Source organism: Alligator mississippiensis, chromosome 7, assembly GCF_030867095.1.
Source record: "Alligator mississippiensis isolate rAllMis1 chromosome 7, rAllMis1, whole genome shotgun sequence".
NCBI lineage: Eukaryota > Metazoa > Chordata > Crocodylia > Alligatoridae > Alligator > Alligator mississippiensis.
The window spans coordinates 18,017,325-18,043,777 of record NC_081830.1 but is presented as its reverse complement, the minus strand read 5'-3'; the positions used below and the strand labels follow the sequence as shown (position 1 = coordinate 18,043,777).

Sequence of the window (26,453 nt, the reverse complement as noted above, 5' to 3'; positions counted from 1 at the left end):
TGGTCCCAACATGTTCCCAAAGGCTGGGCTCGAGGCACGGATATCCACCTTAAAGCCGTGGATACTAACTCACTGTATTCTGCACGTTGGAAGGACTCCACAGTCCTAGGCAGCGTGAGTGGTAATGCATTCAACCCACGCACCTCTTTCTTGAGGCAGCACAAGCAAAATGTCCCATCACCATGGCCCTGCAGGCCTGCAGCGCGGCCTGAGCTTTGTTAGGAATGCGATCCCTGATGCAGGCTGCTGGGCCCCATGTATGCACCAGCTCTGCCGGGCAGCTGAGCTAACGCTTCAGGGAGAATGTCACGCCTGAGCCTCGCAGTGATTCAGAGGAAGTGCACGTAGACCTGTTGGGCCTGAGACCAACACCGTGCAAGGTCCTTCCCATGAACACGAAGCCAAGCCATCGGGAAAGTCTGGGGAAGGCAGGATGCCCTCTGTTAGAAGCTGAACATGTGAAGTAGGAAAGAACTAAAATGAGAAATAGCAGGAAGTTGCAGATGAAAAGGGCGAGCAGGATTGGAGGTGAAGCTCCAGGCACGGAGATACCAGCTAGTCCTTGAACAGGTTTGCAGGCGCTGCTGCCCTCTGCCGAAGGAACTGCAGGAGGCAGCTGCTCTGGCGCACAGCCTTTCCCACGCCTGGTGGGAGCGAGACGTGTGCACTAGGAGGGCAGCGCCAGCACACGGCACACCCCTCTCCATCCCGGGAGCACACGGGCATTTCCTGCGCCCTTGCAGGAAAGGCCTTTCCCTGGGCAAGGTGACATCATCTGGTTCAGGAGGTGCCTAGCCCAGGCTGTGACTTTACCCAGTGGGTTGTTCCAGGAAGTGCGGAGCTCAGCCATGTGCAGTTTGCATTGTGCGCCTAAGTCCTCTCTGGGCAGCAGTCCCATACTTAGGTGACCTCAGTGTTTCTTGACACAGGCTGCACGCAGGTGCTGCGTGGAGAGTTCCCAGGGAGGGGTCTGTGAAAGTCTACAGGCCGCATCCTGCTCTGGAGCGCAGCTTTGTGGCTCCTGTGACATTTCTGCCCCTTCCCCCAGAGCCCCAGAGGAAAGACGTCCCTGCAGGGATCACTCTGGGGTGGGAGCTGGGATGGGCTGCGCAGGTTGAGGTGCTAGATATGGGTGGTGAGTGTTGGCATGGCCTGGAGGAGATGGCTTTGCATGGCTTGGAGCGCTCTGGGGTCAGCTGAGAACAACTGGCTCTTCTGCCTGCCCTTTTTTCCAGCAGGCAGGAATGAGAAGGATAAGCTATCCCCTAGTCAAGCCCTGCTTGGTGCCACATTGACTGGGAGCAACTGGCAGCTGACTGAGAGGGGCCCTGTTCCCCTCTGTGTCTACAGGATCTGTGTTTCCCTGACTCCAGCAACCTCTGGCTCCTCTTCCCTGATCCCTCCTTCTGCAGCACATCCCCCGCCAGGCAGGTCACTCCTCCCCTCTCTGCAGCAGCTTTCCTCCCTTAGCTGAAATGGCTGCTGCAGAGATGCCTGCCTGCAATTTCTTTTCCTGGCGCTCCCTCTGCAGGGAGCAGGCTGCAGACACCACCTCGCCTCCAAGGGGCTTGGGAGCAGGAGGGATGGGAGGCCCATCCATCCCACTCTGCTTTCCAGAGATGTCTTGGAGGGAGACACGTGATGTGATCGTTTAGAGCGTGAGATCTCCGTCCTCCTCCCCAGTGCATGCTCGCTCTGCCCCTGCCAGGCACTGCAGGAGATGTCTGCAGCCTACAGGGATGAAAGGTGCAAAACACCTGCTCTTTTCACTTGGTCACAGCTCTCTGTTTGGGCCGGTGCTTGCCTGATGGGAGATTGCGTGCTGGGTTGTTTGACAAGTTTGAGCCAAGTCCCTCGGCCTCTTTATTTGAGTGAAGGAATATGTTTGTGTTTCCCAGTGCAAGGAAAGGGAGTGGAACAATAAGGAGAAACATTTGGTTTAGACCCAAGGTGTGCCCTGCCCTGAACTCCCATCCTAGCTGCCTCCTGGCCAGCCCTCGCTCCTACCTGCTCCTTTCGCTACTTTATTGTGAGTCTCATGGTATCCGTATGGGCCTCAAAGCCCCACTTGCTGGAAGCCTGGGAATACCTGCCACTCTCCAAGGTGCCAACATCCCTAGCAGCAGGGACTGAAGGAAATGGGCAGCAGCTCCTGGAAAGAGCCAGGTGAGAGCTGACCCAGAGGTCTCATCAGAGACCAACCGCTCCAGGTGCAGCACCAGGCTGCAGACAGGCTTGGCTTCATCAGTGCTAAGGGGGCTCCAGCTCTGGACCCGGGCTAACTTTGTTTTGATGTGTGGATAGGGATGATCCTGCATCAGGCAGGGGTTGGACTAGATGGCCTCTGGAGGTCCCTTCCAGCCCCACTTCTCTAGGGTTTGGTGAACTGTGGTGTAGGAAGTGCCAGAGTCATCAGGGCATGCTCCCTGTGCAGGGCTGTGGAAACACAGAGGAGAGAGTGTGCACCAAAGCCAGGACAGCCTGAACTGGCTCTGTAGAGCGAGGCCCATGAACATGGGAAATCTCAAAGGGCTGGTCGTGTTTCTGCCGCCTTCTTCCAAAAATCCAGAGCAGCAGTTGGTGGAAAACGTGGTTTAACATAATGCTGCTGCCATCTGCTGGGAAGGGCCGGAGCGACTACAGTGCCGGGCGCTGGCACAGAGGCAGGGGCTGGGCAGAAATGTTCATTTGGGGCCATGCAGAAGGTTTCAGTGGTCCCAAGTAAAACCTACCTAGGCCATTAACTTTTCTTTCTACACTTTGAATCAAATAAAAAAAAATACCAGGTGAGTTTCTAGACAAAAGGGTCATGTTGAAACAAACCCTCTACCTGTTTCACTCCAGCCTACTGAAGTGAAATCCCAGTGCTCATCCAATGTGCGTCACTTGGTATTGGGCTAAAGCTGCCTGCTGAATAGGATCCCAACCACAGGTAGGAGGCATGGCAGGGGGCTGAAAGGATACAGCCATCACCAGTTCTGTTACACCAGCTCAGGAAACACCTCTTAGAGATGTTTCTCATTTCTCGTTGTCTCCCCACGGCCCAGAGGCTGGTGAGAACAGCCTGTGCTGGGAAGAGAGATGTTTCCTCCCAGGGAGGGGCCCTGTTGCTGAAGCTGCAGCCAAGAGCACATTTTTATGGCATGACACCAGTGGGGCCTCTGCTGCGAAGTGAGAGAGATCCAGCTCCAGGGTCTGGGCTGGGCTGGGCTGTCGCTTGAGACCTCGGGAGCTGCTGGTGTGTAAGGCTCAGCCAGCCCTGTCTGCCTCCAGGATCCCCAGGACGCTGCCCATTTCCTCTCCCTGCCTTGGGAAGCACTCGCCAAAGATTACAAAACATCCTTTTTCTCTAACCCAAAGCCTGGTGTTCAGAAAGACACTACCCCCCCCACCCACCGACCGCTGTCCGTCCCCTTCCTGCCTCACCGCCCCTTTCCCCCTGCAGCAGCTCACTCACGCTGCTTTCTCAGGATCAAGGGGGTAGGTGGCCCCATCAGAGCTGAAGTGCCACAGAACTTGGGGAGCCAGCTGCGGTTAGAAAGGTAGGGAGCCAGGGGAGCTGTGGGCTGGGGAACTCCTGGAGCTGAACGGGGAAGAGAGCGGGATGCAATTCAGGTGCCAGCTGGGGGGAGCTTCCCTGCTCCTCTTGTTCGGAGCAGGTGTGTGGAGGCCCCATGCTTCTCCTGTTGCAATCCATGGCAAAGCAGCCCCTGACTTCAGCATGAGCAGGATGGAGCCTAGGGCGGCATGTCCCGGTGCTCAGAATCTGAGAGTTGCTTCGTTTGTCCTGGAAACATTTGCTAACGTTTATTCTCCGCCATGCTGGTGTTGCTCATAGCAGTGGGATTCCCACTTGGACGTAGGCATTTCCTTCCCCTGACTCCGCTGGATCGGCAGTGAACGTGAGCACAAGGGAGGACAGTGTTGGTGGTGCCTCTGACTCTCAGCACGTGGCAGAGGGAAAGGGTCTCTTTGCCTGCGGCATTTAGGGAGCACCACCACGACTGTGTCCCAGACACGGAGGTCCCTGTTATAGTTAGCAGTGTTTTAACCACCTCCTGCCGTCTTCAACCCCCAAGGCGGGTCAGAGAAGGGCTTGGGTGCAGCATCCTGTCTCTCGGTGGCTGCTGCCAGCATTGCAAGATCTTTGCCTGTGCCAAGGAAGGCAAGGTTACTGACAAAGGGCTGGGAGCCAGGCTGGGTGTCACGGCAGAGGTGCAGCATCACAGCCTCTCTCCGGAGCAGCTGTGCCTGGTGTCCATTATTGCTGTCCCCAGTAATGCCGGGCCTGGAGCTGCTGCGACATTTAAATGGGAGGCTCCAAGGAGGCATTTAAGCAAGGCTGCCTGTGTCAGACACAATATTTAGTCATACTCCCAGAATGAAAATAGACTTTGCCTCCAGGGCAGCACAGAGGCCAAGGCGCTCCTTTCCTGGGCACATGGAACTTTCCATGGAAGTACTTTCTGGCTAATTATTACCAGCTGCTGCTTTCGCAGGCAGCTGCCACTCCACGGGTCAGCCCTGCGCTGCACTGCTGGGCGCCAGAGGCCTGTGGGGTGCAGCTAGCTCATGGGAGCCGGTCAGAAAGCAACGGGGAACAAGCGGACTCCTCCCAGCCCTTTTGAGTGAGTTGATTCTCAGCCCACAGCTGTACTGTGGAGCATCACATCTGGCCGCTGTGTAAGCAACGCCTGATACTTGCCAAGCTTGCTGTCTGGGACATGCCTGCTGTGTTTCTGTGGATACCAGCCCCTTCCCTCTGGGAAACAGTTTTGCTGCTGCGTGTAGCACTAGGTCAGGAACCAGCCTGATGTGCTTCCTGGGGGGAGGACCCTGAATATCCAAGGGGCTGCTTGCTGCTCAAGAAGTTACCTCTCATGAGGCTTTTCTCAGTGTGGAAATGCCCCCAGGTGTCCCCACTCCTGGGCCTGTGCTTGTGGGTGTTGTCTCAGGAGCAGGCAGCCAGGCCCCTGTCTTCTGCAGTTGTCCGGTCTGAATCGGGGAGTATCCTGCCCTTTTCTGCGCAGGAGTTGGGAGGGCTAATTATTGCTTACAACATGCTTTGAGACCTAGGGCCTGGTGAGGGGCAATGGCACAGTGTACTGCTGAAGTGCTCGGTACTTGGAAAACTGTCTTCTCTCCTACAATGCTAAATAGCTTTTATCCCAGTGATTCTGCAGTTGCGCACATGTGCGCATGCATGCAAAATTCCCCCCTGCACGATTTCCCTTACAGGACATGCTTGAAAGGCCCCTGCTTGCCCAGCACACCATGCAGGTCCTCAGCAGGGAGCACTGTGACTGCAGAGGTGACAAAAGCACCTGCCACCTCAGGGAACTGGAACAGAAAGGAGTCTCTTTGCTCCATGTGCTTTCCAGCTGCACCAGTGACTCCGAGGCATGTTACCTGCTGCGTGTCCCCTTGACTTGGTTGCTCTCCAGTACAGGACATGCCGGCCACTGCCAGATAGCACCTATGTTCATTTGTGAATGCACGCTACTTGATGGAGCGCTGGCTCTATTTGGCAAGCACTGTATCACAACCCAACCGGGGAACCTGATGTTAAGGAGCAAAGCCTGACACGATGCATGCAGCCTAGGTCAGATGCCTGGTTTACAAGGACAGACTTCTTAAGGAATACTGAACTCCTGCAGCTTGGCTGTGCTCCCTGGCTCTGAGAGAAATCACTGGCACCTGGAGACACCCTCCCAGCACTGCAGTGAGTCTGGATGCCAAAAAGTGATGCTGAGCTGGCCCAGGGAGGCGAGGTGTGCAAGTCATGTAGGATCTCAGCATCTGCAGGCATGTCGGACCTCCCATCAGGTTGGCACTACAATTAGAAGTGCTCCTGGTCCACGAATCCCTGCTGGACCCCAGGCAGCGCTCCTGTCAACCTTCATCACTTCAGTGCAATGCAAGGATCTGTCACGTCTGCAAGCAGCTCCCTGTGAATGTCAAGCTGTTTCTCTGTTAGTTGGGCTGTCAAGGGAGGTAGAGACAGACCAGGTCCCACAAGTACACAGAGCTGGTTTTTAGAGACACACAGCATTGATGGAGATATCCCTCTTGATCAGGGACTCCTTGATTGGGGTCTTGAGCATCCCAGATAAGATTAATTGAGCCTGTGATTTTGCTCTGGACCCAAACACAGCAGGAAGCAATTTGTCTATAGCTTGAATCTGATCTGGCAATTGTTACACCGAGAAATTCACTCTTTGTGAATGTGTCTGTTCCTGAAGTGCAGCGTTAAGGACTTGGCTCTGGACTTTGGTGAGCTATTTATAAGATGGGAGGGGGCACAGCCCTCAAATCCACTAGGGGAAATAAAATTTAAAATATGGGAGAAAAATCAATTCCAACATACAAATGTCACAGAAATGATGGGACAAGGTTAATGTTGCTGGATGGTGGCTCTTTGTGCGTCAGATGGTTGCTGTGGTATTAATAGCACGGCGTCACCATCACGGGCAGATAGCATTGTATCTTCTGGACCATGTACAGCAACAGCACCATACATGGAAGGGCATGGAGCGTGCTTGGGCAGGAAGAGCATCTAGTTAGGAGCGGGGAATTGTCTTCTGGGAATCATGTCCCTGGCTGCTGTTTCTGTCTTACAGCGTAACAGCAGGCAAGTCTAGGCTGCAGGCTCTCCTTCCAGGGCAAGTGAGAGCAGCCACCCAGAGCAGGGCACAAACGCGACCACACTGGTGACACACCAGGGGTACCTGACAGATAGCATGGCTATGATGTAAAGCAGCAGGGCCTCACTGAGAGAACAGGCCCATCAGCTACTCTGTGCTGTCTGCACGGTAAATTAGAAGTGGCTTCCTACTCAGTGCAAGTGAGGTGAGCGGTTCTGCACTTACCCCAGGGCAAGAGTGTGCACACAGGACGTTACAGCCTGTCGCTGCTCTGGGGCACTGTCCCATCCTCGCTCACCCTTCAAGAACTCGACCTTGTGCCCAGCCTTTGAGTTTGCTGGGGCTGCCGTGGCTTTCCCCAGCTGAGGATATGCCCCGTGGCTGTGGAGGACATGGTTGCCCTCAGCATCAGGGAAGTGCAGGGATTGTGGTTTCAGCGCAGACAGGAAAGCACTGTGCTCTGAGTACAGTTTTACCTGGTAATGTCTGGGTCAACAAAATAGGATACCGCTCCCTATTATTACACTGACACGTGGCTGCTTTCTTAACCTCAAAGGCAAGTGCATTGTCATTGCTAATCAACGGGGAAAACCAGGACAGATAAATAGCAGATTTGCCCAGGCGCCGCTGCGTGCCTGTTGGGATACATCATACAGGCCAGAGAGACAGGGCACTGGAAGGCCCGTTCACAGGGTGGCAGGAGAACAGCACCTTGTCGGCCTCTCCTTCCTGCACCACCTTGTTTTCCTGTGACCGTGCACTTGCAGCGTGACACCGGACTGCCAGCCGTCCCTACCGCAGCACCATCCCTGAGGGCCCAATGCACAGGAAAGCACCCTCTGGCTTCCTGGGGAGAGCTTCTGGCGCGGGCAGGGCGCAGCGCACTCCCAAGAGCCGCTCGCCGCTCCTCTGGGCGCTTCCTTGTCCCAGGATTCCTCATGGGCCGCGTCTCTCACCATCAGCCTGGCTGCAAGAGGTGCCCTCCTCACCGGAGCACTTGCCTGCAGGAGTGGCTGGTTTCAAACGGCAAAATGTTTTCGTTTCAATAGAAACATGTGACACGGCGCTGGCTGTCCGCTTGCCTTAGCCAGGCACCTTCCTTAGCCACGTTTGTTTGGGGAAGCAGTGAGTCGGCATGCCAGGAAGCACGGCGTTGCTGCCGATCCCTTACACGGGGCTTTGCAGTCCTGGCCCCTGCTCTCTCTTCCCACCTTGCCGTTTGGGGGTGCAGGACGAGGGCACCGCCTGCCAGGGCCCAGAAGTGGCAGGGTGACTCGGGGTGTTGGTTGCAGCCGCGCGGGTCCAAGGACAAGATGGGTAGCTCCCGTGTCTTTGATGAGAGCAAGTCAGATAGTTGAAGCCGTCCTTCCGTGCGCGCTCCGGGGTGCAAACCCCGCGCGGCCCGGGCGCAGAGCAGCGCAGCGGTGCCTGGCGCGGGGCCCGGCAGCTCGGTGCGCACGGCCGGGAGGGGCGGGGCGGGGCGGGGCGGCCCGGCTCGGATCGGATCGGATCGGATCAGCTGTGCGGGACGTTCCGTTCCGTTCCGGGCCGGGCCGGGCCGGGCCGGGCCGGGCCGCCGCAGTGCAGCAGCGGGCGCGGGGCGAGCTGCCCGGCCATGGGGGGCACCGCGAGCCAGAGGCACAAGGAGCCCGGGTGAGTCCCGCGCTGCGGACTGTCCTGTCCTGTCCCCAGCCCCGCCCAGCCCTTGTTTGCCCGGCAAAGCGACGTCCCTCTCTGCCCCTGCTCCCCCCGCCGCAGGGCAAGGGAAGGTGGCCCCGAGCGGCGCGGGGCGAGGGGCCCGCAGCCCAAAGGCAGCTGCCTGCTGTAAAGAAACAGATGTCTAAAAACAGGGGCCAGCAAAGCAAGGGGAGCAAAGCCGCGGGTGGGAACAGAGACCTGGCCTCGCAGACGGGCGCAGGGAGCACAGGGTGGGGGGAAGAGACGGGCCAGGCCTGTACCCCAGGGGTTGCTGCCGCCGCTTGCGGGATGGCCCCGGGAGAGGTGTTGCCCCCTTTTTGTCTCGCCTGCCTTGCCTGCCCCCCGCTGTGCATGGCCTGCAGCCGGCCAGGCTCGCCCACTTGTTGTGCAGGGCGCGTCAAACGGCCCAGGACGGGGCACGGCCCTGCTAGGACAAACTCGCAGTCAAGCAGCCACCGGAGACGGGGCAGGGCTTGCACCCACCCTACAGAGTGGCAGCAGAGCCTGGGTTCAAATCAATGCTCCCGTGCTCCAGTGGAGGGTCCTGAGCAGCAGCGCTGTGTTGTATTTGCCAGCACCTCCCTTGGCGAGTGCTGGCGAGGGTAGTGGCGGCTGCAGGGCAAGCAGTGATGCCCTGGGTGGCAGAGTGGCAGGAAAAGCCACTCTCTCTCCAGCTGCCCGTGCTGGGGCCTGCAACCCATGGCAGCAGTACCTTTTCTTTGGTAAAATCTGATCTGTTGGTGAATTTGGTAGCAGTGCAACCCTCACCTCTGAGGGCACCAAACAGAACCAGAGGCCTGAGCATTTAATTAACTGGCTGACAGGCCAAAACCAGTGCTTTCTGCTTTGTCCCTGCTGCCTCTGCGCCACGACAGGGCAGCACGGGGGTGTTGGTGTCGGAGGATGTTCTGCTTGCCCGCGGTTCTGGGCACCTGCTCATCCGTCTCCACTGTTGGGGGACCCGTGCACTACAGGGGGCACTACAGCTGGGGAGCGAGAGGCACCCTGGTGAGGCGGCTGTGGTTCGCTTAGGTGCCCATCAGTACACACACACAGCCACCTAAACCTGTATGCTGGCCCTCACCCCTGGCCCACAGCTCCCCTGTTCGCAGCACTGCCCCTCACTCTCGACCCACAGCCCCACATTGTACCCACTAGTGCCCCTTACTCCTGACCCGCAACCCACCCTGAGCCCAGCAGGACCCATCACTCCCAACCTGCAGTTCCCACATCTCACAGCAGTGCCTCTCACTCCTGACCCGCAGCCCCCACTTACGCACAGTGGTGCCCCTCTCTCCTGACACACAGCCTCGCGGTGTCCAGTGGTGCCCCACACTCCCAGCCCACAGCCCCCCCATTATACCTAGCGGTGCCCCACACTCCTAGCCTACAGCCCCCTTGTTGTAAGTAGTGCCCCTCACTCCTGACCCGCAGCCCCTCCTTACACCCAGTGGTGCTCCTCACTCCTGACCCGCAGCCCCCCTGTTGTAAGCGGTGCCCCTCGCTCCTGACCTGCAGCCCCCTTTATATCCAGTGGTGCCCCTCACTCCCAACCCACAGCCCCCCCCTTATACCCAGTGGTGCCCCTCACAACTGACCCACAGCACCCCCGTATACCTAGCAGTGCCACTCATTCCCGACCTGCAGCCCCCTCTTCTACCCAGCAGTGCCCCTTACTCCTGACCCGCAGCTCCTCTGTTGTAAGTGATGCCTCTCACTCCTGACCCGCAGTCCCCCTTATACCTAGTGGTGCCCCTCGCTCCCAACCCATTGCCCCCGCTGGTCCCAGCAGTGCCCCTCACTCCCAATCCACCCCCCACTCCCCGGGCCCAGCAGTGCCCCTCACTCCCAACCCGCAGCCCCTCTTACACCTAATGGTGCCCCTCACTCCTGACCTGCAGCCCCCTTTGTACCCAGTGGTTCCCCTGACAAATGACCCACAACCCCCACTTATACCCAGCAGTGCCCCTCACTCCCGACCTGCAGTCCCCACATCTCACAGTGGTGCTTCTCATTCCTGACCTGCAGCCCCCTCTTAAACCCAGCAGTGCCCATCTCTCCCGACACGCAGCCCCGCCACATCCAGTGGTGCCGCTCACTCCCAACCTGCAGCTTTCCCTTACACCCAGCAGTGCCCCTCACTTCTGATTTGCAGCCCCCCTGTTCCCAGCAGTGCCCCTCACTCCCGATTTGCAGCTTCCCTGTTCCCAGCAGTGCCCCTCACTCCCGACCTGCAGCTGAACCCTCACTGTGCTGCTCTGTGGCCACGCGAGGGCAGTGCAGTGCCAACCAAGAGAGCCAGTCCTAGAGAGCGGTGAATCACGGGCGCTGCGGGTCTGGAGTGAGGGGACCCCTGAGAAATGGGGGTGGCTGTCGGTTGGGAATAGAGGGCTCTGCTGGGACCAGAGGGGCTGTGGTTCAGGAGGGAGGGGCACCATTGAGGATGGTGGAGTTGCAGATGGGGCATGAGGGGCACGCTGATTATATGGGGGTCTGTGGGTTGGGAGTTAGGGGCACCCTGGGTGATGGCTTAGCTGTCGGTTATCACCTGGGTGGGCAATACTGTTTGTTAATGCATGGCATTGAGCGAATGTAATGGGGTGCATGTCCCAGTTCCAAGGTACAGTGGTGCCAGTCCCTCCTTACTGGTCCTGACATGCCCTTGGTGCCCCTGCCTCCATTGCTTGGTTCCCCTGGCTCGGCTGCAGACCCTGGACTCACTCGTGCTGCAGGGAGAATGCTCTGGTGCTCCATGGCCTGGCCGTTGGCATGGCTCTGTGGGTGGGGAGCGAGGGGCAGTGGGTTGCGGGGTGGTGCATGCACGGGTTGGGCCTGAGGTGTTTCGGGAGTGAGGACAGGCTCTGTTCGCTTCCGAGGGCATGGTGCTCCTGGCTGCTGGAGCTGTGCTGACCCTCACTTGTGACAGAGCAATCGGTTCCCAATGCCCTCCGAGACAGAGGCCAGATGGGGTGACCGTGGGCAGAATGTGCCTTTTCAGGAGGCTGTTGTGTCTGTCCCTCAGCCTGCAACTGCTGCGGTAGCATCAGAGCCCCATCGTGGCCCTTGGCAGGCAGCCGGCTCCTTCCCCTCTTCAGAGGGGTGCATAGTGTAGGTCAGTGCAGCTAGAGCATTGCAGACAGCCTTGCTGGCCTGGGGCCTCCTGTGGGCCCGAGGAGGAGCTGGGGTTGGGGGCTGTGAGCATCGTCTTTGCGGCAGGAGCCATGCGGGAGCTATGGCACAGGCCTGGGCTGCCAAATCCTAGGCTGAGCCTCGCTGCTCAGCCCTCGTGGCGCCCTGTGTTTGTGCCGCACCTAGCATCAGGGCAGGTGCTGTGGGACCACGGCTGCTTGGCTTTGCTGCGTAGGGAGCAGCGGGCCATGCTGGCATCTGCATGGCCATAGTGTCTTGGTGCACAGTGGAGCTGAGCGCCTCCAGGCCAGCGGCCGGGGGTGCTTTGCACAGGCCGTGCTCTCTGGCTTTGGCAGCGGGTGGCACCTGGCTTTGGCAGCTCTCTGGCTTTGGCAGCAGCTGAGCAGTGTTGGGTAGCCATGGGGGCGGAAGGCACCAGGCAGAGCCGGGCCTGCCCTGGGAGGGCTTCTCAGGCAGTGTGATGGGGACTGCGGGGTAATTATTTAGCACGAAAGGCAGGAGGATGCCACCCTGCTGCACCACGGCTCCTGGCATCTCCCACCCCCAGGACTGCAGGTAACAGCCTCCTGGTGTATCCGGAGCTGCCCTCCGCTCCACAGCCCCGGCTGTGGTTTCCAGCCCTCCTTCCTCCTGAGCCAGCTGCAGGCCGCACAATAGCAGGATGCCGCCAGCTTCCTCCTCCTGCTGCAGAGCTGGGCCCACGACTGCACAGCGTACTGCTGCAGATGCTTCCGGGTGCCCACGGGCTCATGGGCCTGCTCTCCTGGGTGGGTGGGCGAGAGCCCTGCAGCCCTGTGTCATGGCCAGATGTAGCAACATGCCACCCGCCCAGGTCCCTGGGTTGGCAGCGAGTCCAGATGCTGCTGAAGGAGTGGGGAGGGGGCTCCACATGGTGCCGTGGTCCCAGGAGCAGCACCGGCAGCCTCAGGCTGGGCAGTGGGATAGCTGGGTGGTGGCAGGGGGTGTCCTGCCACTGATTTCCTGTTTGACCTTGTGCATGTTGCTTGACCTCTGTGCCACGGGTGCTTCTGGTGAAATGAGTGTGAGGTCAGGTCACGACGGCGCCAGGCTCCACTGCCCTGGCTGTGTCCGGGGCATGCCCAGACCCCGTGGGGCTGGCAGGGTTAGTGCTGTAAAAGCAATAGCAAGACCCAGAGAGTTCAAGTTGCGGGCCTGTGGCGGGGAGCCAGAGGTGCTGCTCAGGGCAGCGGCGGAGGCTGCGCTGGTTGGGGAAAACTTGACCGGAGGGGCATGCCTGAGCCCTGGCTTGCAGCTCCTGGCGTTAGAGCCTGTGGCGGGGTCGGTGCCTGCCTTGGAGACGCTGAGCCGGGCAGGTTTGGGCTGGCGCGAGACCGGGCAGGAGGGCTGGCACCGTTGCGCAGGGCCCGCGGCGGGGTTTCCATGCCCGGCATGGCATGGCACGGCACGGACCTCTTCTGCTCCCCAGCCGCCCTCCCTTGGGCGAGGGGGGCCCCCGGGGCAGCTTGTCCCCCGGGCTGTGCAGCGGCCGCTGCCTCTGGGCGAGGGTGCCGTGCCCGGGGGCGACCCGCGGGGCCCAGCTTCGGCAAGTCAGTGTGTCCCCGGGGCAGCTTTGAGGCCGGGGTGCCGCGCCGTGCGGGCGCCCGGGGGCGGGGAGCTCCCGCCTCCCGCCTGCGTGCGGGGCGGCCGGCGGGCGGAGCGGAGCGGCGCAGCCGGGGCCGAGGAAGGGGGATGCCGCGCGCCCGGCCACATCCGCGCCGCGCCTAGAGCTGCCCGGCTCGGCTCGGCTCGGCCCCATGGCGCTCAGCCCCTGGCACGTCCTGTCCCCGCTGACCTGGGCCAGGTGGACATGGGCCGCGGTGCGGGGCGAGGACCCGGACCCGGACCCGGACCCGGGCTCGCCCGCGCTCAGGCAAGTGCCCGGCGGGGACCGCGGCCGCCTCCACCTCCTCCTCCGCGGGCCCCGCGGCAGTGGTAATGCTCCTCTTTTCCCCCCTCGGCAGCTCGGACTCAGAAGGGAATTTTGAGACCCCCGAAGCCGACACCCCGACCCGCACGCCGCCGGAGCCGGGAGCCCCCAGGACCCCAGGTAAGGAGGAGTGGGCGCTTGCCACTCGACCCCTCGCGCCGGCCCCCTGGCATCGTACGCTGCGCCCACGGAGGAGGTGGGGGGCGGCCGGGCTCCACCCGTGAAAGCCCCCCGCCTGGTCTGAGATCTCGGCCGGGCTGTTTTTGCGGCCGTGGGTCACGCCCGCCCTTCCTCCCCGAGCGCGGAAGCTGCCAGCAGGCCTGTGGCGACACCGTGCAGATAGCTGCCGATTCGGCTTGGCGAGCTCTCCAGATGCTGCGGCGGGCGAGGGACCCAAAGGAGCGAGGGATATTTTCAGATGCCCCCAGGCACCCTCCAGAAGCGGAGGCGGGGTGAAACCCACTGCCCGCCGATTGCCGGGGCTGTCATGCCTGTGCGCTGGGCGCCACGCGCAGTGGGGTTTTGCCCTCTGCCGCAGGAGCTGTTGGGGCCCACGTCCCTGCCCTTCAGCTGTGAGCGGGGGTCTGGAGTCTCGGTGGTCTCGGTGGCAAAGGGGGGTGCTGGGGAACTGGCCTCTCCTGCCCGGGCTCCTGGGACTGATAAAAGGGGGCTTGTGGCTTATGGTGGCTGCAAGGCATTTGTGCAGGGAGCAGGGCTGCTGCTGGCTAGGTGGCATGATAGGCAGCCTGCCTGGAGTCTGGGCTGGGAAGGAGGGGCCAGCAAGCAAAGGCAGAAAGGCATTAGCAGACCCAGGGTGGGAGTGTGCTGGGTCAGTTGTGGCGGCTGCAGGTTGGCACTGAGGTGTCTCGGGAGGTCCTGCCAGGCAGGAGGCGTTGCATATGCTGCGCAGGGGGCTGAAGGTGGAATCGCTGCCTGGGCACACTGAGCATCAGCATAGCAGCCATGCCAGCTGCCAGTGCAGGCCGTGACCTTGGGGAGAGCCCCGCAGGGGATGGGAACCCGCCTGCTTTTCCCCTGTGGTACCTGCTCATCTGGTTCAGCCCTTCCCAGCACAGTTGCTGTCAGACGTTTAGAAACTGAAAGCCTCCAATCCTCTGAGAAGCAGAGAGCGCAGGGACTTCCTTCCATGTCAGGTGTCTCCGAGGCTGCAGCCTGCCTGGGCTGGATCCTGATGCAGCTGGTGTAAGCTTGCAGCTTGCTGCAGCCTGCCTGTTGCCCCCACCAGCCTTCCTGCTCCCTTCCCAGCTCTGAGCACCGAGCTCCCTTAAATCTTCTGCTCGGTGGGAATCAAGGTGAATAGCACCGAGGCACGTGCCTGTTGCCAAGCTCTGTGCGCCCATCTGTTTCTTGTTGCAGTGCAGTGGCTTTGAAGCCTCGGCATCTGGCTAACAAAAGGTGAAGGTTATCAGTGGAAGGAGGGAGGCCTCCCTTTTGCCGGGTCTGTCTTTAGGGCAGGATGACTGGGCAGCATCAGGGCAGAGGGCCTGGCAGCTCTCTGTTGGCAGAGGCAGGTGACAGGCCCCTCTGTGCAGGGCCTGTGGGGGGAAAGCACTTGAGAAAGGAGCCTGTGTTGGGGTGAGCCAGCCTGTGTCTTGCCCAGCACTGCCCTGGCGACCTGCTCTCGTCTTTGTCCTCCCCATTCAGTGGGGACATTGCCAGAGATTCCCTGCTGTGTAGCTCCCAGGCGTTTGCTGTGGCTAGGTCTGATTCATGCCGGGTGTGTGATGTAAGCCCTTGGGCACTGCCGTGTTGCCTGGGCTTGCAGCAGGTGGTTGTTGCAGCCCGAGGGGTGCTGCGGCTGCTGGAAACATCACGGTGATGGCTCTGCAGGGACGTGGGGGGAGCTGTTCCCACGCACCCACTGTCAGACCCAGGGACCTGACGGCGCCGGGGCAGACTGCCTGGGGGCCGACATGAGGGGCAGCTCAATGCTGTGGGTGGTGTGGGAGCCAGCAGGCAGCTGTGTGCTGGCAGCAGGGTCCATGTGCCTGCATCAGTCATGGGGGGGGAGGGTGCTTGCAGCCAAAGGCCCTTGGGACTGTCCCCCATTCCTGTGTGAAGCTGGAGGTCTGCTCTGCTTGTGGGCTCTGCAGAGAGTCAGGGCCAGGTTTCCCTGGAGGGGTTTGGCAGGGCACTGCATGGGGCTCTTGGGAGGCAGCGCAGCCTCTTGCAGGTCTCTGATGACTGCATTTTGCTGTAGCTCTTCCCAGGAAGAGCCAGTCCAAAAACAACTGTGAACTAGGAGCAGCCAGGTCACTGGTGCACCGGGCACCCAGACAGAGGTGCAGCGTTCCCACCCGTACGGTGGGACAGAGGTTTGTGTAGCCGCAACGGCTTATGCTGTCTGGAAAGTGATGTATTGAAGTACCAGATCATGGGAAGCTGTGTGCTGGACAGGAAGAGTTTGCCACCAGACATACGCCAGACCCTGACGGGCTTCACGGACAGACGGCAGAGGTCAGGGGAGTGGTGGGTGGGGCGCATGGGCGTCTGGCTGCAATGTCACCTTGCAAGGGCAACTCGCTGGGAGCTTGGCCCTTTCCCAAGCATCAGCAGCCATGAGAAGTCTTGTGCGAGGCCCTGGGAACAGATTTAGGAGAGACGTGACCACAGTTGTCCTCAGTTACAGCCATCTGTGCCTCTCACCAGCCCTAGGTGAAACAGATACGCCGACTCTTCCCTGGGTTGCAGGAATGTGATCTGCCACACCCCAGTTCAGCGCGCTGCCCTGTCCAAGGGATCGGGTCTATGTTGCTGCTGGCTGGAGGAGCCCTGCCCATAGTCATTTAGGGTGGTTGTGGTTTTGACTCTTCCGTGGTTGTTTTCCCCCTGCATCAGTGTGTGCTGTCACGCCGGGTAGCATGGTGGGAGATGGCATGTGCTAGAAGTCTCTGTCCACTGCCCTGCAGCACAGTGTCTATGAGGGATGTGTTCAAGCCTGGCCGTGACCCGTATACTGTGCGCGGGAGGCTTCCTGGGATGCCAGACTGCTGGACCTTGGCTCATATGTACATTAAACCCCCATCACAGCAAGGCATCTCAGCTCCCTGGGGGCTGGGAGACGAGCACATGTAGCCCAGGCAGCATGTGCTCTTTCACGTGAGCTGCCTGCCGCTCAGAAGCAGGGGGGTGGTAATAAATAATGCGAAGTCGGCCCAGTGTAATGGCTGCTTGTCAAGGTTTAAATAACAGAGTTGTTGTGTGCAGCAGGCGCCAGGCGCGCCCAGAGTCTCAGAGGAGCAGCTGCTCCCAGGAGGTACGCTCCTCTCCATACAGTGTGGTGCTGGAGGCTATGCATACCTGTGTGCCTGGCTTTCCCTGGGCTCACGCAGGCTAGAAGAATTAGGAACCCAGGTACCTCCCCTCTCAGATATCACTGGTATTTAGAAACCATGTACATCGCAGCTGCCCTGAGCTGGTTTTCTCCAGGCCTTTGCACCAGGCCGCCCACTTTTGGGGTTGCACTGTGTGTAGCCCCTGCATCAGAAAGGTCAGGCTGGTGTACTGGACCCCGGGTTGTCAAAAATGGGAATTCCTCCTCTTGAGGACAAGGAGCCAGGGTTTGTTTCTCTCCTACTCTGACTCATTTGAATGCATTTCCTCTTGCTGCCCTGGTGATGGAGAGTGTAATTCTGTCCTCCTCTTGCTAAGGGCCCCTCCTCTGAGCTCCCTTGGTAAACACGTTGTGCAGGGCAGTGAGCTGCATCCGCATGTTCAGATCTGTCACCCAGGGCACCAGCTCTCACCGGGGTTTGCTTCTGTTCTGCTCGATTCAGGCCTGTTACACGGTGTGGTAGCAGCATCCTTGGCTGTTGGCTGGTGAAGCTGCCTCCTAATCCTTCACGGTCACTAGAGTGAAGCTGGGACCAGTGTCCATTACCAGAGGGAAGTCTCTGGCTTTAGCAGCCTGCTGGGAGCCTCCCAGGCTGCCTTTTGTGTGGGTGATCTCTGCCCCGGGGAGGAGAAATGCCTGGCCCACTGAATGCATGCAGAATGAGTCAAAGGCAGAGGCTGCAGAGAGTGGCGTTCTGGGTGGCGGGGAGTTCTTGCTCCTTGGCCTGGCTGCTGGAGGCATGCGATGCAGGGGAGGAAGGGCTCTGCAGGCACTGCTGCTGCTGTCAGAGCCTGGCGCCTGTGAACAAGGCAGAGGAGGGAATGCGAATGCATGCAGGAGGACTCATCAAGGCTTGTCTCTGCCCAGCCTGGGAGCACGTGCTGCTGCCCACTGCCCCTTGGGCCCAGTGCACTGTGACCTAGTGGGCAGGGTGCAGAGGGGAGGGGGTGCCCGTTCAAGGAGGCAGCGGCAGGAGCTGGCTCCCTGGTCTGTCAGAAAAGCTCCAGGTGGCCGCTACTGAGCTGCAGGCATCTGGCGTGTGTCCTCCCAGTGTCGCTCGGACCGGCGCAGCGGAGTTCACCTACGTTGCAGCATCGTGCAGGCGAGTGGCGTGAGGCAACCAGGCTTGCAGCCCCTTGGCTGGTCCGGCAGCGCCTGGGTGCTCCTGACAGGCGCGCATGAGTGAGAGGGGGGCTGCGCGGAGCCGGCAGGCTGGCTCTCCAAACATGACTCACCGACGGCATGGGGGCGGCTGGGAGGCAAGGGAGACTGGAATGTCAATGCACAGGCGGAGCAGCGCAGCCGTTACGCTGCGGAGACGGGGTGAAGGGGGTTGCTCCCCAAACTGCTGCCAGACCTTTTCCAAGGCTGTTGCAAGACCTGTGCCAGGCCTGTCCTTGCTCACTGCTGGCTTGGGGTGCTCCTGCTTTGCGGGGGGTGCAGGAAAACTCTGCTGGGCTTGTGTCCTGTGCCATTGTTCCTGCAGGAGCGCTCGCTCTTTTCCTTTGGCCCCTACAATGGAGTCGGAGGAAATGCAGCTGCTGGCCAGGGGAGGAGATGAGGGCTCTGGGCAGGCCGCTCTCTGCAGCCCTGGCTGGGTGAAGGGGGCTGGGGTGGCGCCTCTGGGGAGCTCTGCCGTGCCTGACTTCGGCCCCTTTGCCTACTCTGAGTGAGTGGCTGGGAGTGGAGTTTGAACCTGGTGCTGGGGGCTTAGCAGAGCCTGCCCTGCCCAACACGGTGCCTGGCTCAACCCCCTCCACCCTTGTTGAAACATCTTAGCCCTGAGCACCGGAGAAGGACTCCTCTCCCCTAGCATCTGCAGGACTCTGTGCAGAAGGTGGGGGAGGGATCGCCCTGGCCATGAATGGCTACACAGGGGAATTTGAGCTATGCAGCCAACACCCAGCCTGTCTCTGCACCCTGTGCGGGGACCGTGCTGCGGGGGGGGCAGCCGTCTTGCAGCAGCTCAGCCTGGATCCTGCCCCCAGATGCTCATCTCAGCTAGGCTCTCTGCTCAGGGCGCTGTTGCTTCCTTGCTTGTGACAAGGGGTGCATCAGGACCCCGAGGGGCACAGCAGGCTCCTCTGCTCCCTGTCCTTGGCTGTGCCCTGTGGGGCAGCCAGGGGCTTTCCAGTGCTGCCTGAGACATGAGTGGAGAAGCTGGCAGCATCCCCGTGGCTCCGGTGAGGGCTGTGTACTGCACTGCCACGTGGCGGGAAAGCCAGTGGTGTGTCATAAGCCTGTTGCGTAGTCAGGACCGTGCTTCAGGCAAGGAAGGAGCAGAGCACGTCAGCTGGCTCTGCCTGGCTTGGGGTTGGGAGTCTCTCTTCAGGTGCCACCATGCCCTTGTCACAGAGGGCGCTTAACTGTAGCCTCCTTGCACACGGCCAGTCCCGGGGCCAGTGCCCCTGCTGGCCGGAACAGCTGGGCCCACCCCCGGCTGGGACCCGGGTTTTGTGGGCAAGGCTGGGGGGGAGCCTGCCTGAGCCCCCCAGACTGCGGAGCTGGGATTTTGCTGCAAGGACAAGGAGAGTCTTGCCTGCCCCAGAGCCTTTCTTGCTTGTGGTCAGTCTTTTGCCCCGCGCTGCCTGGGGTCCTGGGGCCAGCTCTGCCATTGCTTAGATGCTCGGGAGCCTCCTGTCTTGGGCAGCTCTCAGGAAGTTAAAAGCAGTAATAGTCCAGGCCAAGGCTGGGCCTTGCCTTGCTCAGAGCCCCCAGAAACCCTGGTGGCAGCCAGCCAGCCAGCCTCCCTACACACCCTGGCTCCCCCTCCCTGAGCCCATGCCTGCAGAAACAGGTGGGCTTAGCTGCAGCCTGAGTGTGAATAAGCTTCTGTGCGTGGGGGAGGGAGCGAGCTGCAGAATCGAGGGCCTTGGAGAAAATGTGGTTTGTTCAGTTTGCTAATAGCTGCAGGCGGGAGCCCTGGTGGCTCTCGGTGGGGCGGGGTGGAGAGGGGGGAGAGAGGCTGTCTCCTGGCACTCGGTGCCCAAACCTTTTATAGCCTTATTAGTTAGCTGCAGCATCTGGAATGCCATGTGGACACCTTGTGCGCAGGGTGGGTTTCACTGTGGGCACCTGCCTCTGTGCAGCATCACTTCTAAGGCCTCGGCTGCAGATGCCCCCTCCAGCATGCTCCTGCCATCGAGGCTGCGCCCCCTCCAGAGGCATCCGAGCTCCCCCATGCCCGAGCACATAGCAGCCACAAGCCAAGGGAGTTGACTCGGTGAGAGGCAGCTGCTGAGAGCCCTTTGCCTTGAGTCAGGGAGGTGGGACCAGGACTTCGTCTCATACAGAGCTGAAGTGCAGGTGCCCTCTGGAGTGCCCCGTTGATCCACCTGCTTGGGATTATGGCTGGGTCCTGCCTACTCTTCCCACCCCAAACACCGGCATCTGGGCTGTGGTTAATACACTGCCCGTCAATCCAAAAGCCTGGCTTGGACTGGCTTAAAAGAGGAAGTGTTAATTAGCCCTGATATCATAGCTCAGGTGAAGCAGTGCTTCAAACCTTTCTTTTCCCATCAGTGTGGCAGGCAGGTTGGCCGAGGCCAGCAGTTCAAGCTGGATTGCCTGGCTGGACATGTGCGGGAGGTTTTAGTGGCAGGAGGACTCTGCATTGCTGATGTGTGAAGGACCTGTGACTGCTGCATGTCTTTGTGCAATACAGGGGCTCTGGCATACAGTGTCCTGCTCCCTGCTCTCACAGGGCCCATCTGACCCAGAGCCATGGCACTTTGTCTCCAGTGCCATGGCAGTGTGGAGCTGCCAGCCTGGCATGTCTGAGGGCACTGCAGCTGGGCACGATACCTTGGCAGTGCACACCCAGTTTGTGTCTCTGTCCTAGTAGGGTGGGTGCTGTGGCTTCCTATGTGTATGTGGTGCGGTGACCTGCGCTGTGTGTGTCGTGTGAGTGGAAGAGCATGTGGGCTACCTCAGCTAGAGCTTGCCTTTAAAATACAAACTGGAGCCTGCTCGCCACCCATGTGCCTCCTCTGCTGTTTAGACATGTGGTGTCTAATGCTTGTGAGACACATCTCCAGGCAGCACCCTCCCCAGCTCCTTGCGTGCTGCCCTGCGCGTCAGGCATACGGCACATGCCCAGGAAGAGAGAGAGTCCTTCCAAGGGGCACGGCGCATGGGAAACCCCAGGAAGCACGTGAGGATTGGCACAGTCCACCCTGGCATGGCTCAGCTCTCCAGAAGGGCCGGGACATTGTACAGTAGCAGCGCTGTCTGGTGTGGGCGAGCCCTGCCTGATTGCTGGGCTTGTCACAATCAATCAGGCTTTTTCTGGAGAGCAAAGGCAGAGGTGCTGGAGGCAAGCAGGGGCGCTGTCAGACCAGCTCAGCGCTTGAGTCATGAGGAGCCCAGAGATGTTCTTTGTGGGCCTGATCTGGCAGTGACGTGCATGATCCCTATGCCAGGCATCCCCTTTTTGCCAGCGTGAGTGCAGGGACAAGATGTGGCCCATGCCTTTGGTGTGCCACGGCACAGTTCGCTGAGCCTAGCTGGGCTGCTGGTTGTCCTGGTGCCCCCATCCCTGGATGTCGCCTCTTGTGAGCAAAGCTGCAGTCTTGTCTAAGCACAGGGAGAGCTTCTTGCTCTGAGGCCATTGTCCTGTCACGTGGGTGCAATTGTGTGCAGGAGCCTGGCACGGGGCCTTAGTATTCCCAGGGGCTGGGTTCTTCCCAGCTGAGCATGCTTAGGCCAACCACCGCTCTGAGCAGTCCCACTCTACTCAGCCCTTGGCTGGACACTTCCTCCCACAGGGACACAAGTTGTGGGCTGAGGAACGTTGCGGGGCAGCCGAAATGGCTGCTGGTGGCGCAGCTGGGCCCGAATGGCCGATTACAGTGGCTGCTAGTGGCCTTTAAAGAAGTCCCTTTGCATTCCTCAAGTGAGGCCCAGAATGCCAGCAGGGCCCTGGCTACACTGAATTCATAGCCGGCCTGGGGCAATGCCCTGCGACATGCAACTTGATGGCTCACCTATAACCGGGGAGTCAGAAACTACCCGTGCTGCCCCTTCTTTTCTGAGCCCGCACCCCTGTGCTGCTACGTGCGGGAACCCAGGAAAGGGAGTTTCCATTCTGCAGGTGGCTTTTCCGGGGTGGTCTCTGGAGATGGGTTGGGTTTTTAGCTCTGTGTCTGGATGAGCAGTGGTTCTGGCTGCTGTTTCCATGCAGCATTGGCAGCCTGGCTGCTATTGGTGGGAGCCCACAAGAAGTGCTGTGTGATCCTCCCAAGCCAGGGGTTTCCCCAGAGCCTGGATGCGTTTGCTGTCCAGTCGCACTGCCAAGCCCATCTTGCTCCCTGGACAGTCCGAGTCCGAGAGGGCTGCAGGGGAGGGAAGCCGGGAACGGAGACTTGTGGAGGGTCATTGATGTGGTGTGTGACTGTTCTGGTTCCTGCACGGGCGTTCTCTCCTGCTTGGCTTCGCTGTGTCCCCAGTTCTCATCCTGTACTTTGAGTCTTCCCACTGGGGCCTTGAGCTGAGGAGCAGCTGGTGGTTGCAAAGGGTAAACGGCTTGTGGGGATGGCCCTTAGGCAAAGGTGGATCTTGGATGATCTGTGCAAAGAGGGATATCTTGGTGTAGGGCCTCTGACACTTGAGAAGCCCATTCATAACCCCTTCCACTTGCCTGTCTGTACAGTGTTGGCTGGGGATGTTGTGGGTTACCCGGTTCTCACATGCCTCTTCTGTCTCTTTCTAGAGCTCCCCAGCACCGGTGACCAGCCGGCGGTGGAAGTTCCTGAGAAGCCCTTGCACCAAACGCATTGGGAGGATGAGGCGCAGGCAGCTCTCTCAGTCCCTGCGGGCGAACAGCACTGCCCCGCAGAGCCTAGCCTCGGGCTTGGCAGAGATTCCCCAGTGATGCCACATGCTCCCAGGACAGAAGTGGCAGCACCTGGCAGTGAAACCGGCCCTGAATCCTTGGGAACATCAGCTCCAGACCAGCTTGTGACGGCCGATGCCCCCATAACCCCTTGGGAGCAGGGGATGTCCAGAGAAGACATGGTCATCTCTCTCAAAGGGTCAGTGGATGACGAGCCCCAGGCTGCCAGCGCTGCTCTGGAGCGGGTGCCCAGCAAGAGTAAGCTGAAGAAAATGAAGCCACCTTCCCTTCGGAAGAGGGTGGACGTGGAGCTGGCGGAGGAGGGAGTCCCAGTCCCCCAGGCGTCATACCAGTTCAATCCAGAGGAGTACGATGAGAGCGTGAACCCCTTTGTGACGGGAGGGTCCAAAATACCGAACTCTCCTCCAGCAGCCCTGCACACCTTCCCTGTTCCTGGCAGTGATGCCAGCAGCAATGGGGGGGAGCTGCTGGAGGAGACCCGGGGGCATGCCCTGAAACTAGAGTTTGATTTTACGCCCGGGGCAGACAACCCAGAGGGCAAGAGAGCTCCGTCAAAGAAAGCCAACCGCAAGCCAGGCAGCAAGCTGACGCCCAAGCGGCAGAGGGATGCTGCTCTCAAGCCCACAAGCGCTGAAGGTGTGGCTGGGGCTGTGGATGACGTGCCGCTCCCCAAAGGGTCTTACAAGGTGGACCCCAGCCAGTGGGACAGTTCCAGCTTCAACCCCTTTGGGGGCAGCTCTGCTTTGCAGAACTCCCCGACCATGCCCAAGGGGTCGTATCATTTTGACCCCACCAACCTTGACTCCGTGGATCCTTTCAAACCCACCAAGAGCTTGGACGACACAGCTGCGGACCCCTGCCCCACTGCTGATAACGACCTCAATGAAATCCTGGAGTCTCAGACGCTGGAGGTGCAGGTTGAGGAGCTGCTGCTAGGCAAAGGCTCGCCAAAGAAAGCCAAGTCGCGCTTGATAACGTGAGTGGCGGTGCGCGCTGGGTTTGCGGCTCTGGTGCCCATGGTGGGGATGGACAGCTGATGGTTGCTCTCTGGGCTAGCTGCTCTCTCCTGTCTTTCTCAGAGAGCGTTGCTCTCATCCTTGTTCTTCTGGTGAAGAAACTTAACAGATCAGGAGTCATAGTAGATGGCCAGAGTCTGCAGCACCCCTAGATGTCTGTGGCTGCCCTGTGCTGTCAGCAGACTGAGCTGCATCTCTTCTTCCATCCAGGACTTCTTGTTCCTCGGGAACTGATGAGATGAGAGAGGCAGATGAGCTCAGCAGTGCTTGCTTTGGTGTGTCAGACAGTGAGGGGTAGCTGTCCTGGCATGTCTTGGGGGCACCAGCCTGCGAGAGGGTTTGCAGGGTGTTAAGCAGCACGGCGGGGTGGGAGTCCAGTGTTTGGAACTTGAAAGGAAAGGGCATCAGACCGGGCATTCAAAACTACTGCACCGTGGTGGGGTGGGGGGAAATTTCCAAGCGTCTCAATAGCAGCCAATTTGTGGTTCTTCTTGGAAATAAACACAGGTGTCTGTAACCAGGTACTGCTGAGAGGTTTTGCATCTTGGCACAGGACTTCCTGTCCCTAGCTCAGAGAGGGCCCATTAGACTGACAGGCCATTTGTTCTCTCCGCTCTTCGGCCCTGGCACAGGCAGCACGGGCTTTGTCTTCCCTTACAGAGCGGTTTTGCTGCATGTGGGTCGGTTAAGCCCGTGAGCCGTGCCATTCTGAATCGGGCTGCGAGGCCCCCCAGCGCCCCGGGAATGCAGGCTGCCTTGCTGCAGCACACCCTGGGCTGCGTCCTCCGTGTTTCCTCCATGCTGGCACAGGGTTCTCCCAAGTCTGGCCTGCCTGGGCCTGAAGGCTCTGGTTGACTTCATTTGGAGGGAGGGTTTGAAGTTGCAGGATGATAAACGCCAGAATCAGTGTGTCAGGTGAGAGTCGAGTCTCTTGATACAACCCCCAGGACAAAGGGTTAGCATGCAGCAGCAAAGCAGGGAGCGGTTTTGTATCAGAGATGGGTTTCCTGGGAAGTCTGGGGGTCTTTCTGCTGCACCTGAGATGGGAGCAGCAGCCAGGGCACAGGAAGGGAAGTATGGGAAGCAGAGGGATTTCGATTTGTAATGGACCGTGGTCACCTCTGAGGGCAAACACATCGTGCCTGCATGCCCCCAAGGACAGGACTGTGCAGGGCAGAGATGCTATCCAGGTCTTTACACATGCTTTGATTTTTTTTTTTTTCTCCATCTGTCTGTCTCTCTCCTGTCTGTTCTTTGGTGCCTCAGGACAACCGAACAAGTGAAATTTCTCTGTTTTCTGTTGTAAGTACTCTTCCGTTTCCTCCTCTGTTTCCGGTGTGTGTTGGCATCCTCCAACCCCACCTCTCTCCGGCATGCAGGCTCCTTCCTGCTTCTGGAGCTCTGTGGTCCGGCTCATGTTGCCCGCACTTCTCCGGCTTCGTTTCATCGGGCAGCTTAGCCCTGCGAGGGGGAGTGCGGAGGGCTGGGCGGGACAGCAGTCGTGCCTGCGGTGTGCGCCTGTGCTTGCTCTCATGGCATGCCACTTGCAGTGCACTTTGATGCTGTGACAGCATATGAAGCCTGTGAGCACTCGAGTGCAGAGCAGTTCGTCGTTGGTACTGCAGTAATGCCAGGTGCCCAGACAGAATTGGGCCCTGCTATGACCGTGCTCGGAGGTAGATCCTATTCTGGCACGGCAGACCGTGCAAACGCAGGGCGGGAGCGGAAGCAGAAAGAAGTCGCTGTCCCAGGTCGCCCTGCAGGCAAAGTGGGAAGGTCCCGGTCTCCAGAGACCTGAGCCAGTGCTCCGAGGTAGCTCTGCCATGTTAGAAATAGGGTTAGGGTGGGCTGGGACAGCAGGTGCTGACTCCAGAGAAGTAGACTTGGCCCCAGCATGGTAGTAGGGAGGACAGGGATGGACCAGGCTGGCATAGCTCAGCCTCCTGGCTAATTTCTGGGCCTAGACCGAAGGAAGGTGCTGACCCTCAATGCACAGTGCTTGTCCCAGGGAGGGGCTCTCTTAAGCATCTGGCTAGTCTTAATAAGCTACAGAGCCTGGCTAGAGCAGCCGGGGAGACGGACGGGTGCCAGGGTGTTGGGCAGAAGAGCTGTGCCACCCCAGCATGTTGGGGACCTGCAGCAGTAGCCCAGTGCAGCCTGGCCTGGCACGTGGGACCCCCGGCCTGGCACGAACTAGCACACGCGGCACCCCTGTGCATGAGCACCCTGAGTAGAGAGGCCTGCAAAATGTGGAGTGCTTCTCCGAAATCCCCCAGCCGGCCCTGGCCCTGCCTTGGTGCTACCTCCATGGCAGTGCTGTGCTTCAGCTCTGTGCACTTTGTGCTGGTGAGGAGGAAAGCAGGGCAAGCCATGGTGCACTGGCCTTATGGGTTCTGGTCTTGTCCGCAGGGGGGCTCAGTCCCTCTGGCTGTTGCCTGTCTAGCAACCTGCTCGGGCTTCATTTGGGGGCGGAAGCAGGTCGGGACACTCAGAACTAGCTGGGGAGGCAGGTTCAGTTTCTGTATGGTGCATCCTCCCAGTAAACACCCCCGTTGTCTGCTAGTGCAGCGGGGGGAGACTTAGAGCACGTGCAGACGGGAGCAGAGCTAGGCTTCGGGGCTGGCACTCGCGTCCGAGCTGTTCAGAGTCCTGTGCTGCTATGTGGGGAGCTGTGGGCTCATGGAGCAGCCTTGCACATCTGGATTTAGGAGCCTCTGTTGCAGATGTTTCCCTGACCCGATGTAATTTGACTTGCTTGAATAGGAGCTCTGTCCGGGCACACACAAGG

General features: G+C 59.8%; 1 protein-coding gene across 8 annotated transcripts in view; it reads left to right on the top strand.

Moving 5' to 3' along the window:
- Positions 1-3,350: 3,350 nt before the first annotated feature.
- TACC1 (transforming acidic coiled-coil containing protein 1) overlaps positions 3,351-26,453 on the top strand; it is a 39,236-nt gene continuing 16,133 nt past the window's right edge. Inside the window, exons 1-4 of one of the 8 annotated variants that reach the window (XM_059730659.1) lie at positions 13,172-13,383; positions 13,475-13,560; positions 22,506-23,625; positions 24,932-24,967. In XM_059730659.1, coding sequence (XP_059586642.1) covers positions 13,268-13,383; positions 13,475-13,560; positions 22,506-23,625; positions 24,932-24,967 — 1,358 coding nt within the window. In that variant the 5' untranslated portion in view covers positions 13,172-13,267. Of the gene's footprint in view, positions 3,543-4,557; positions 4,629-8,162; positions 8,298-13,171; positions 13,384-13,474; positions 13,561-22,505; positions 23,626-24,931; positions 24,968-26,453 lie in introns of those variants that run through there. The other 7 variants (XM_059730655.1, XM_059730653.1, XM_059730654.1 and 4 more) reach the window with 7 other exon arrangements.